At 46.6% G+C, this 13,783-nt stretch overlaps 1 protein-coding gene across 3 annotated transcripts in view; it reads right to left on the bottom strand.

Moving 5' to 3' along the window:
* RFX4 (regulatory factor X4) overlaps nt 1–13,783 on the bottom strand; it is a 351,260-nt gene that overhangs the window by 210,413 nt on the left and 127,064 nt on the right. For all 3 annotated transcript variants that reach the window (XM_078654089.1, XM_078654097.1, XM_078654104.1), the window contains one exon: nt 1,383–1,506. In XM_078654089.1, coding sequence (XP_078510215.1) covers nt 1,383–1,506 — 124 coding nt within the window. The remainder of the gene's footprint in view (nt 1–1,382; nt 1,507–13,783) is intronic.

Raw genomic sequence — 13,783 nt, 5'->3', positions numbered from 1 at the left:
GCGTTTTTAATTTGATGTTGGACTACAAGAGTGGCATACTCTTCTCACATCTTGGGTTATTGATTTGAATTTGTAAATCGCGTGAACTACACATGAGTTCCTGCATGTTACATACGGATTTCCTTCCCCTCTTTCAGACACACCTGTAGTGGATAAACACAAATTGCTGATATTTAAATGGGTAATAAAGATGAGAATCTGTCACTGCCCAATCTGCGTGGGATTGGTAATCTGGCGAGGAACAGTTAAAACCCATCGATCAATTAGTTGAAGACGTCTACTGTTGACAAATAATGCAAAAGAAGTGTTCAGGAGCGTAATGCACGCATGTACAGAGAGGTTCAAAAGAAACAAAACAATCCAATTTGAATGTTTCTTGAGCCACAACATTAATCAAGTATTTAAAACACTTCCGAACTTTTAAACGGACAGGTAAAATTCAAATACAGGATGTTTTCCATATTTTTTCTGCCACTGATTTTCAATTAATTCTACACTTACAGTTTTAAATCACATTCTATGTTTTAAATAGTGTGCTCACCTTGCCATCGCTAAAGTCGTATGGAGTATGAATTGATTGGGGCATAAAATTTGTTATTTGATAAATAGTGTCCTGTCTGACTGTAGGCCTGATTCACAAAGAGAAACAGGAAAAATTTGAAATGCACTCCAAAAGGGCTACTCCTACATTTACCATACATTTCTGACTTTGAAGGGAATTCTCAACGAATTCTAGGAGTACCTCTGTAAATCTGCAGGAAATGTAGATGTGAATGCAAAGTAAATTTGAATGTGCACATTTAACTTTTTTGTTTCTCCAGATGAAATATCTGTCCGTCTTGATAAACCAATTTCCATACATCCCTAATAAACATTTAGGGGTTCTCACCCACTTCTCACCTTGGAAAAACAATTACCCTTTCCTTTCACAGAATTAACTGTGTGAAACACTTCCAGCGTAGAAAAAAACCTCCAAATTATTGACGAAGACCCACAAATGTATAACTAGGAGCGTTCGCTAATTTTTACACATAACCCACCCAAAAACCCACTTCGACTGTTACATTTGCAAATGCTGGATTACATTTTAGTGGTGAAGTTTTCACTTTTTGAACAACAATTTGCACATGAAAGTTCATCGAGCCTAAATCTGTGACCTAAGATTGGAAATGCAAAGGTGTAAAGTAGTCATTTTGCCCAAAAAAGAACTTCGGTCTAACAGTGCTTTAAGAACTATGCCCAGTGTCCGGGTGAACAGATGTATAAAATACAGATTTTATGTTATGACTGGAAAAACAGAAAGGCCGTTTACCCACAAGATGGGAGTGCAACATGCACACTTTTCATAGCGTGTTATTTTCTCTTTGAATAACAGGACTTACTTTCCCAAAACTTGCGGCGTTGACTGGTTGCGTGTCATGCTTCTCGCAGAAATCCAAGTAGTGCATATACAGAGCACTCCTGGGAATGCAGACCCCTTCTGCAATCTCGTAGTTCTCTTCCAGCCTATAAAAAAAAACAAATAAACTGCTTGCAATATTTTTTTTTAAAGCACAAGCCACTCCCACAATTTGACATGACGTTCAACAAGGTAGAGGCATGGCAATCAAGATGCTATTATACTAATTGGCAGACTGTTCAACATATTTTTTTTTAAAACTGAGGTGTGCTCTGGTGCCCCATGAAACCCATGGTGAACATGCGCTATACAAAATCAATTAACATAACATATTTAACAATGTTTCTAGAGGGATTTGTGTTGCCGCCACCCATCCATGTTGTGTCTCAGAGGAGGCCTGTGACGAAACTGTTGGCATCACATACCCCATCCATGTAACTCATGGATAGGGTAATCTTATATATGTGGGTGCCCCAAACCCATTCAAAAAGGCAATGGTGGTGCATGGGACTTGAATCAATCAATCATAGTACTTGTAGAGCGTGTTACTTACCTGTGAGGGTCTCAAGGCGCTGAGGGGAGGGAGGGGGGTGCTGCTACTGCTCGAAGACCCAGGTCTTGAGGAGTCTTCTGAAGGCAAATATGTCTTGGGTCTGCCGTATGTGGGTAGGGAGGGTGTTCCAGGTCTTGGCGAGGTAGGAGAAGGATCTGCCGCTGGAGGTCGTTTGTTGGATGCGGGGGACAGCGGAGAGGGCGAGGCTGGCGGAGCGGAGCTGGCGGGTGGGGGTGTAGAAGCTGAGTCTGCTGTTCAGGTCGGCTGGTCTGGCGTTGTGGAGTGCTTTGTGTGCGTGGGTGAGGAGCTTGAAGGTGATCCTCCAGTGTAGGTCTCTCAGGTGGGCATTGATGTGGCTGCAGCGGGGGACGTTGACGATCAGTCGGGCGGAGGCGTTTTGGATGTGTTGTAGTCATTGTAGATGTTTGCATGGGATTCCTGCGTAGAGTGCGTTGCCGTAGTCCAGTCTGCTGCTGACGAGGGCCTGTGTCACCATTTTTCTTGTTTCAGTCGGGATCCACTTGTAGATCCTGCGGAGCATGCCGAGGGTGTTGTAGCAGGAGGAGGAGATGGCATTGACCTGCTTAGACATGGAGAGGGAGGAGTCGAGGATGAATCCTAGGTTGCGTGCATGGTCGGTGGGTGTTGGTGCTGTTTCCAGTGTGGTCGGCCACCAGGAGTCGTCCCTGGCTGAGGGGGTGGGTCCGAGGATGACTACCTCCGTCTTGTCCTAGTTCAGCTTCAGACGGCTGCTCCTCATCCAGTCGGCGACGGCCTTCATTACCTTGTGGATGTTGGTTTTGGCGGTGTGTGGGTCCTTGGTGAGGGAGACGATGAGCTGGGTGTCGTCGGCGTAGGAGATGATGTTGAGGTCGTGATGGCAGGCCACTTGTGCGAGGGGGGCCATGTAGATGTTGAACAGCGTCGGGCTGAGGGATGAGCCCTGGGGGACGCCGCAGATGATGTCGGTGGCTTTGGATCGGAAGGGTGGGAGGCGGACGCTCTGGGTTCTGCCGGAGAGGAAGGATGTGGTCCAGTCGAGGTCCTTCTCTTGGATTCCGGCTTCTAGGAGGCGTGTCTTTAGAGTGCGATGGCAGACCGTGTCGAAGGCGGCCGACAAGTCCAGGAGGATGAGGGCTGATGTTTCGTCGTTGTCTAGTTGGAGCCTAATGTCGTCTGTGGCGGCGATGAGGGCTGTCTCGGTGCTGTGGTTTCGTCTGAATCCGGACTGGGACGGGTCCAAGATGTTGTCTTCCAGGTGGCGGGTCAATTGCCTGTTGACGATTTTCTCGATGACCTTTGGGAGCAGGGAGATGGGTCGGAAGTTCTTGAGGTCCTTGAAGTCCGCCTTGGGCTTCTTGAGGAGGGCGTTGATTTCGGCGTGCTTCCAGCTTTCCGGGAATGTCGCTGTTTCGAAGGAGATGTTGATGACCTTCCGTAGTTGGGGTGCGATTGCTGCGTCTGCTTTGTTGAATACATGGTGAGGGAACGGGTCTGGTGGGGATCCTGAGTGGATGGAGTTCATGACCTTGCATGTCTCGTCGTCGTTGATGTTGGACCAGGAGGACAGGCGGATGGCGCTGGTGGTGTTCATAGGGGAGGTGGAGTCTGGTCTAGTCGGGGTGGTCGTGGTGTTGAAGCTGTCATGGATGTCAGCGATCTTGCGGTGGAAGAAGATGGCTAGTGAGTCACACAGTTCTTGTGAGGGCGGGATGTCGTTGGCATTGGCGCTGGGGTTGGAGAGTTCCTTTACGATGCTGAAGAGCTCTTTGCTGTCGCGTGCGTTGTTATCCAAGCGGTCTTTGAAGGAGGATCTCTTGGCTAATCTGATGAGGTGGTGATGTCTGCGGGTGGCGTCCTTGTGGGCTGCGTGGTTGTCCGGTGTGCATTTGTGTAGCCATATTTTCTCCAGTTTCCGGCATGCGCATTTGGAGGTCTGGAGCTCATCGGTGAACCAGGTGGCTCTCTTGCTGGCGTGGCTGTTGGAGCGTTTCTTGAGCGGGGCGAGGGTGTTGACGCAGTCGTCGATCCACTGTCTGAGGATGCGGGCTGCGGCATCTGGGTTGGTGGGGTCGGTGGGTGGGTTCTGGGCGAGGGTGGTGATTAGCTGGTCTTCGGTGACTTTGCTCCAGCAGCGGCGCGGCAGCTGTTGGGTGCGGTGGTGCATGGTTGGTTTCTTGAAGGTGAAATGGATGCAGCGGTGGTCGGTCCAGTGGAGTTCGGTGGTGTGGTTGAAGGCGACGTGGGTGCCTGTGGAGAAGACGGGGTTCAGCGTGTGGCCGGCGGCGTGGGTGGGTGTGGTGACGAGTTGTCTGAGGTCGAGGTTGGCGAGGTTGTCGATCAGGGAGGCAGAGTTGGTGTCATTGTTGATCTCGAGGTGGAAGTTCAGGTCCCCAAGGAGGATGTAGTCCGTGGAGGCGAGTGCGTGGGCGCTGGCGAGGTCGGCGATGGAGTCGCTGAACTGAGCCCGGGGTACGGGGGTCTGTAGATGAGTGTTCCTCTGAGGGTGGTGTTGGGGTCGGTGTGGATCCGGAAGTGCATGTGTTCGGCGGTGTTGAGGGTGTCGTCTGCGTGGGTGGCGACCTTGAGGGTGGACTTGTGGACGATGGCAATTCCTCGTCCAACTCCGTTGGCGCGATCCCTGCGGGTGATCTTGTAGCCGTCCGGGATGGCTATGGCAATGTCTGGCGCTGAGGAGTCGTTCCACCAGGTATCGGCCAGGAAGGCCACGTCTGGGGCGGGGGTGTCAAGCAGATGCCAGAGCTCGACGGCGTGTGTGCGTAAGTAGCGGGTGTTGAGGAGTATGCAGTGGAGGTGGTTGGGACCAGTCCTTGGAGGTTTGGTGGTTCTGTCGCAGGTGAAGCTGCAGGTGCAGCAGGAGAAGGGTCCGTGGGTCCGTTTCGGCCTGGAAGCAGGTGTGGTTTCGGCCGGCGTTGAGTGCGTGGAGGGTGCTGGCGTCTTAGTGGAGTCTGGTGTCGTGGCATTCGCGGGGTCCAGGGGTTCGGGCGCTGGGCGCGGTCCAGGCGCGGATAGGCGCAGACGGGCTTGCCTTAGGCACGCCCGTGCAGCGTCCGGCATATATGGAGAGGTGGGGGCGCAAGGGGCACAGCTGCAGGGAAACAATGGTACAGAAGGCAGAATGGGGCACAAGAGGGGGAAAAGAACCGAGTGGCACAGAGGAGAAAACGGGGCAAAAAGAGGGGGACACAGTAGCAAAAGGTACAGAGGACACTTACCAGCGGCAGCGGCAGCAGGAGCACACAGTCGGAGCTGCGTGGAGGGGGAGCGACCTACCAGGAGGGTGGATGTATCTAGAGGGATGAGTCAAGATATTCTAGGGCAGGTGCCGCATTAGGCAGTATTTAGATCTTCCAAATAGTGGAGGAGAAGTCATGGAAAGAAAATAGTTCAGACTTACTGACCACTCAGCATTAGAGCACCCGGCACCGATCATCCAGCACTGGAGAAGGGACCCAAACAAACTCAGGTAATCCTGTAACATGGTGGCCACTGATTTGCAAGGGCTGCATTAGCAATGCCTGCTCCAAAGGTGGTTAGGGGATCAACGTTAATCATGTATGGTTCATTTTATCGTCAAACCTGAGACCATCTTCCTTTGTCCTTCAGATGGACATTGTTGTTTTAAATGGTAACTACATAGTGCACAGGAGACAAGGATCCACCAGATGCTACTGCAGTTGACTGACAACCACCCTCTTAATACTATGGAGAGAAAGATGACGCTAAAACGAAGGCGTGCTCCTGTGAGGTTGAGGTGCACAGCAGTGATGTATTGTGAAACACCAGACATAAAATAATATTTCTGCCTGTTACAGATAAGGTCTGTAATTTATCACATTTAGGAAAGGTGACACATTGTAACTTTACCAACATATTATGGGCCCAATGAGTATGCACACAATAGATTTCAAATAGTGTACTTTCTGGAGATGGAGGAGTTCTGCTACGTATATGCTTTTTTCTATGTATATATTTATGTTAATGTTCAGATGGACATCATAGGTTAAGCCTCTCTGACGTTGTCAATACATTTTGGCTGTCATTGCTGTTCTTGGGTCTTCATCGAGACTAAACATGGACTACTATCAAAAAGTGTTTGGAACAGCAATTGTTCTAAATAATTGGCTTCACAGGAAGTTACAGAAGGTTTGTTTATGAAGGTTAGATTACCAGGAAGGCCGCTTGCTCCATACTGAATAGCTAGGCGATATGTTCGGGGAGATCTGGCCATGGTAAATTGAAGGTCAAATTTGATCGTTTAAAAATGCTTATGTGCGTGCAAGGAAGGACACATAGCAAACCATGTTCCTCTCCAGAATGAGCATCAAACAAAGTGTATTTGAGGAGACTTAGGGGCTGATTTCGATGTTGGGCGCGACTTGGTCCTGGGACCGTCCGACACCCAGTCGGCGGTCCCGACCGCCTAATTAGGAATGCGACCGACACGAACACTGTTCGGTCAAATTCCTACATTTACCTATGGGAGCATGCATTACGGCTGTAAACATGCCGTATTATATGCTCCCATAGGGAAATGGGAGATGTGGTTCATCCCTACACCCTGTGGCAGGCGCCACAGGGTGCAGGAATCAACAGGGGGGCACCATAGGATTGCTGGGGGGCCCCCAAAAACGCTTTCCGAACTGGTTTCCACATCAGACAGGCCAGCATGGAAACCATGCCGGAAACAGTGCATTGTAATCCCAAGGGCAGAAAGGTCGGCCCTTTGGGATTACGCGCCAGTTAAGACGGGCCAAAGGGCTCCTTGAGCCCTTCAGAAGCTGGTCGGAATGACCGGCCGGTTTCATTTCCGACTGGCTGCATCTTTATCGGCCAGCCGAAATTGAATCTGACGATGGCCATCAGAAAGACTCCGACCGAAGGTCTGAGGCTTTCCGATTGTCATTGTAATAGGCCCCTAAATTGCATCCTCATGAGTTGTAAACCTTTCGGTGTACAACCGTTTTCTGTCAGATGGGCTGTACAAAGGCCTCAGAAAATAATATAGCAAATCAATTTCTATTACTTACAATGTTGGGTAACTTTCCATTGCAAACCTTATAAATGTTTAGTCTCTTCCATGCTTTGTCTTTCACCGCTAATGCTCTTCACTGGAATACTGAAAAGATCTTTTGCGTCAGGTGCAGTGTCAGCGGGCATCATGTTTCTTTGCTGTTATTCAGTCTAACTTAACCTATGTTTTCAATGGCCACTTGAGGCTTGTTTGTACCTGATATTGCACATGAGCAAAGATAGAGTGACTCAGTTAAAGTTCAGGAGCAACAAAAGTAAATAAACAACAGAGAATGTAGGGTTGAGGAGACATTTGAGGAATGGGGAAATCACATTACAGAGGAACAAAAGAAGGCAAGGAAGCATAGAACCATGAATTTACAGATATACAAGATAGAGACAGCAAATCGTAAAATGGTGGACATGAGGAAGTAACTAGTGCGAAAGAAAAGACACTAAGGCGAGAGGTGAGATGCGACTGGGCGGTGAAACAGAAGTTGAACTGCAATCTGATTAAGAGGCGGGTTAGAGCAGGGGTAACAAAAAAGGAACAACAGACGAGAAGGTGAAGGATAAAGATTGCGTTGACTATGTTAATGGAAGAAGGATAATGCAGAGTTGGGCTGCAATCCTGACGTAAATCCTTGTGGTTTTGCTTCACCAAATGCGTAGTTCCCCCTCCTCATTTTTGAAGTGAAAGAAATGCTGACTGACTACCAGTGGCGCTTCTGCCAGCTTTACTGGTAGTAAGTCATTGGCAGAAGTCCTTCTGCCAGCGGGCTGCTGCCTGCGATGTGTCGGGAGACCGTGCCTATGTAGGACGAGTCTCTCAATGTAGATTTTTACGTCTAGGGTCTGGCAAGCATCCCACGGCAGATCCGGGCAGGGAAAATCAACCCTGATCCCCAGTGCACAAGGATGGAACTCTCTCTGCATGTCAGGCCATTCAATTTTGTTTCTCTGGAAAATGCCTCTCCATTTCGTCGTAAGCACTGTAATCAGAAATGAACCCCATACATGGTGACTGACTCACAATATGGCAAGTGATCATCTGTGGGCTGGGTCTAGTAGACCTGCTTGACAGTGTCTAAATGACTTTCAACGTGATTTTACAAACAATGAGTCAGAAGTGACAGGTATGAGACTAAAATGTTGTGTGATGAGAAAAATATAAAAAAGGAGTCAGAGGCAGGGTCATTAATAAAAAGCAGAAAGACAAAACTAGAGATAATGAGAAAAAAAATGTATAAAGGCGAGTAGAGAAAATGAACAGGGATTTAAAATCTGAGGACAATATACCAAGCGTATCATAGGTTAAAGAAAAAACGATGCAAATCTAGGCAACATTTCTCTGATGCAAGGCAAGTGGTCTTGTGGGGATGGAAGTTTTTACCGAAGGAAGGAAATGAAAAAAGATCTTATGTAGGTGTAAATAAGAACAAAACGGCAGAAATTCCACATTATGAATGTCACTTCTAGATGTCATAAGTCTGCAACACACCTGCACATCACCAAAAACTCCTGATTAGGATCAAAATAATTTGTTTGGGAGGTAGGGGCCAGCAAATAAAAATCTTTGTCTGAACTTGCGTTGGGATTCATACATTACATATTTTGTTCCTTGAAAGGGAAGGCAAGGACCACATGGCAGTATGCGTGTTTCCTTTTTTAAAGCCCTTCACGAGAATCAAGGTCAGCTTGATTGCATTATGACATTACATGAGGAGACATCACATGAGCTTTGGCCCAGCTCAGATCGTCCATGGGATAGACATCTACCAAATAAAAGGAGCAAAAACTAAGTGCAGCTACTATGTCTCAGTTCTGCTATTAGCAATGTGTATCGGGCTTGCCTCTTTTGCCATTATCTTTAATGCAACACATTGTTTTTATCAACATTGGCAACACTCTTCTTTAAATCAATTTTAGGGAACCATGCAGTCTCAACAAGACCCCCGAGCATGTTACGAGCCTTTCTTCAAAGGTCTACATCCTGATCTTCAACAGGGATTTTTCTTGGTACCCCGTTCAAAGAGTTTGGTTGTCTCACCCATCTATCCCAACCCTGGCTCACTGTGGATGGATGTGCTCCACCACATTAGGTGGCATGTTGAGACCTGCTCACCAAAAAAAATGAAACACCAGTTTGGAACATCTGGGAAGTTAAAAGGAAAATGCCTCAATTTAGGCAGTTGAAGAAACCTGGAAATTTGGAAAAGCTTCGCCATTACCTCTCTCTTTCCTGTAAGTGGCGGTCTCTGAAGCAGAGGTATGAACTGATGATTTGAGGAAGATGTTAGTAAGTTATTATTAGGAAACCATGTGCATGATACTTTCTTCACTTACAAGTCTTCACTAGTCATCTTTTCATGGCTATGAATAAAAACAAATCTTGCAAAACCTCCCCAGTTCCATTCAAAAAATAGAATTTATTTTGTGTTGAATAATATTGGGGCTAATCAATATTTTCTTCACACCTATAACAATCAGATGGTTTTTTTTGTGTTGTCACTTTTTATTGGTTATTGAGACAACATTTTACAACATGGGAACAGTGCAGCAAAGGAGTATATATGCAATGTTAATCGGTACAGCAATGGAGAGGGAGGAGGGGGGAAGATGAGGGTGTGGGTGGGTGTAGCAATGGAGGGAAACATATCATCAACAGAAACAGTATATTTTTCCAGTCAACCTGGTGCTGGACGCCGGACCCTGAACAATGGGTGCAAGGTATTGGACCGCGAGCAGTCCCCTTGTCAGCAGCAGGGGTAGAGCCCGTGGGCCCTGGGTCCTTGAGATGGGGGAGGGAGGGGATGAGAGTCTGCATAAATGTGGGATGGGGGAGATCGCGAGTTTCAGTCTACAATGAGGAGTATGTAAGAAGAAGCGGGGCGCACTGTTGGTGCAAACAGATGTTTTTAGTATCCCTTGCCTCCTTCAAGTCACCACAGGTTGTCGCATCACTGCTGAGATCCTTGACCACCCCCTTTTGTACCGCTTTGTTCGCCATAAGTTGGCAGGGTTTGCTCAGACGTGAGTCCCTTGCTCACTTTGCCACTGGATTCAAGCAAGTCTGGCTGAAGACGGCTGTAATGCCAGAAACCGGTCCTAGGAAGCAAGATTCCGGTCCAGGGAAGGCATGGCTTGGCAGTTCGGGCTGGACTGTTCCCATGAGGCACAGGGTCAGACTGATTTGCATATATGTCTGAACTGGGGTGGCAGAGTGGGCAAAAGAACGGTGATGGATTTAACACAGATCTGTTGATGGGTGTGAGTGTTTGATTGGTTCAGATGCTCCGTCCATCACCACCCCCTTTTGTACCGAGATCATTGATCTTGGCAGATCCTTTGACACCAAGCACATGCCTTGCCACAATTAATTTAATATTCTAGTATAACAGTGTATTAACATTTTTTCCCCCAAAAAATAGCAACATTTGAAAACAGAGAGAGAAAATACTATGAAATACCAATTTACAAAAAAAAACTTCACAGGGACCAGTGAGAGTTCTAAAATTATTTCTAAGCCTCATTTAGAATAATTGAAGTTGCTGGTATGTGTCATGCAGCGATGGCAGACGAGCTCTTTCATTAGCTACCTGTCAAAGTTGAAATGTCAGAAGAAAAATCTCCTTCTGTATTCCTTCTTATTAATGTACTTCGTGAGCGCCCCCCTTACCCCGCCGCCCCACTGCTTGATGACCACAGAATGTTCCACCACCAGATCGAGGTGAATGCGCGGAATTCCTTTCAGCTCTTCTGCGTGGGTTCTGCGGGGATATCATCAAGAAATCTCCGTTCCTCCCAAACATATAGACAGACCTTTACAAAATCCGCTCTTTACAGGGCCCTGATAGTTCGTTTGGGAGCTTGTTAGGGTCGCTAATTGGAATGTCCGCATCCCAGAACAAGGCGCAGCGCAAACAAAAAGCCGCGCTTAATTATTCCTGCACGATACTGTATGACGATGCTTCTGCGCGTTCTGCCGACTCTCTTTCAAAGGTAGTCATTAGCGCGACACGACGGACAAAGGGCTATTGTACCTGGGCTGTTCTAATGATCAAAAACATCGTTATTCGCTTTTTTCTTCTTCCCACTTTTTTATTTAACCTCTTAATCATATTTCACTTCAGCTGCCGCCTTCGTGTCATTGTAAAGAACTGAGCCTGGCGCACCACATAAGCATTCTGCATGCAAATAGGAAAAAACAGGGGCTTTTGAAAGGGCGCGCTGGTGGCATAAAACAGGCCAAGAAATTCCAGTAACGGTGAAGTGAGAAATGGTGCGCTTTTGTCTACGGTACTTTTTTTGGTTCATGTAAATTGGGGTATGGCAATAATCAACAAAAGCTAACATAACTTAAATACATGACTCATCAAATGCCATATTGATATGGAAGCCTAAAGGTATAGCAGCACAGAGAATTTAGTAATTCAACTGTAATGTGACGAGAGAGTGACACAGACAAAATGGCCGCCGCTACCGGTGTGTCTGAGACCACCACAATGGCTGAACTTCACACAGACTGACTTTCGTTTGTCTCTCATGCTGTCTATAAAAGCCAGCCGCTCAGCAACAGAAGGAGGGCAAGGGAAACAAGGTGTGCTGTACACCCTGTCTAAATTAGAGAAGGGGGTTTGAGGAACAAGGGGAGGGAGAAACCAGGCCTTAGTATGCACACTGGGCTTAAACAGGGTATCCATAGATCTCTGGCATGTAATGAACGGGTGTTATTTATATTCCAAGTGGTAACAATGAACAGTACACTATGTAAAGTGTACATATTTCTACCCATGCGCTGCTTAAACGGGTCAACAACTCCTATTACATGCCCTGCAGAATCTGCAAAACACCACATACACTACTGTAAAAAGGCTGAAAGGGTTGGTGCTCACAATCTGAGCGTGCTTGTTGATACCACCATGTAGCTAGCTACAGCTCACCACAGCAGAAATTAGATTAGGTCCTAATACTGAAGCATATCCCCCAGTACTACATTTTAACTTGATATTTCTAGCACATACTGGGTAGTTTAGAAATGTTGTCATTTAAAGGCACTCCCAACACATTCTTTGCATCCAAGCATTGCTTTTATCTGCACATCCCTGTGTACGCCTATCTCATTTAAAATAACGTCTTTAGCCTCGGAAATCATTATAGTCTTCGATTTTACCAGGCATGTATGCAAGACCGGAAGTCATTTGGTGGGGACAGTGACATTGGTGCCATTGGAGAACAGTCATCAGACCCGCCAAATCTGGGGCTTTGATGGGCTGTAACTTTTTCAAGTTTTTAATGGATACATCTAGAGGTCACCTTAAAGCGTGGAGACCTCCATATCTCCACAACATGTCTAAAGAAGGCAAGAACATGAGCAGTCTATTTTGTGCTGTCTTGATTTTGCATGATCGTGGGATCATCTTTTGGTGTTGAGGACCTATAAATTCTCAGCTTGGAACTTAATATCTGTGAAAGAGGCAGTTTGAACCAGATTTCTGTTACTGTGTCCTGGTAGTGAAATAGGGAGTTTCAGAATATAGCTGCCTACATAAAAAAACACTCCAATATCCATTCTGGCTCTCTGAAAGTAAGAAGTCACATGTGGCATGCAGTCTGCGGTCAGGCACACAGGCTAATCGAAGGCTTTATAACACAAAGTGCGTGTACCTTTCTTTGAGATGCTTTCACAGTCCACACAGCCACAGTGAGAGCTGCTGTGAACATCACATGTCAAGCTAGATCTGTCATTTCATTAGATTGAGAAATGGTGGCTTCCAATGTCCTGCTAGTTTGTGCAAGTTGTCAGTGTAAGCACTTCTACAATTTACCTCAATTAAGTCATTCTTTGTTTCCAGTCCTTTACATTTTAGTTAACAGAAGGTACACTCGATCCATTCAGTAATTAAACCCAGGCAACAATAAAAGTCTGGCTCCAAATGCCAATGGTGTGCAAAGGTCATACAAATGACAACCCGATGACCTCATCCTAGACATCATGGACCTTGCCTTGTCCTCCATGAAGGTTTCAGTGCCTCATGCTTGATCCCATTCATGCTGTGACTGGCTGCTCCTTCTCCACTTATATCCTTTCTATGCTCTCCTCCTCTTACAGACCCACCCACTTCCTGTCGTGGTGCCCCTGCTCCTACCGTAACTATTTTGCATCTTTGTGCCTGTCCCTGTCATTCCTCTACTCTGTCTCTCCATATATCTGTGTGCATCCCTACTTGTTCACCATCTCAGGATTCCTCCACGTAAACTCCCAGTTGGTTTCTTCTCCAATGACGCATCACTGTCTCCTGTCAACCATGATGAATATCATTGAATAGTGTTGTTTTAAAATGACAATGCACACTGTACATTAAAGTGTGAGGACAGGGACACAGTTGTCCAATTGACTGCACCCAAATGACCAACCACCACTCATGCTGCCTGTCCCCCTTGATGTCCGATATGGTCGGTCAATAGGTCTCCTCTCATGATATGCCTCTTTCTGGGTTTTTGTTTTGTTCATGAAATCTATGGTTTGCCACTTGTTAACATTAATGTCAACTGTCAGATGCCTACCTCTCCTTATGTTTTATACATCTCGACTTGTGTTTGGACCCTTGCTTCAATCACATCTTTAATGCAGGTGATGGTGTCGTGAGTGAACATACATATATTCCTTTCTAATCCCTCAGCAGTTACTGTTTTAAAATGTTTCCACAAGACTGGCTTTAAACCCATCCCCCTTTTAACATACATAAAAGCAAATATTTATCCCATGTTCTTATCAGTTATCTTTTTTCTAAGCC

This window comes from Lissotriton helveticus, chromosome 1_1, assembly GCF_964261635.1.
Source record: "Lissotriton helveticus chromosome 1_1, aLisHel1.1, whole genome shotgun sequence".
Classification (NCBI taxonomy): domain Eukaryota; kingdom Metazoa; phylum Chordata; class Amphibia; order Caudata; family Salamandridae; genus Lissotriton; species Lissotriton helveticus.
This window is presented reverse-complemented; position numbering and strand designations above follow the sequence as displayed.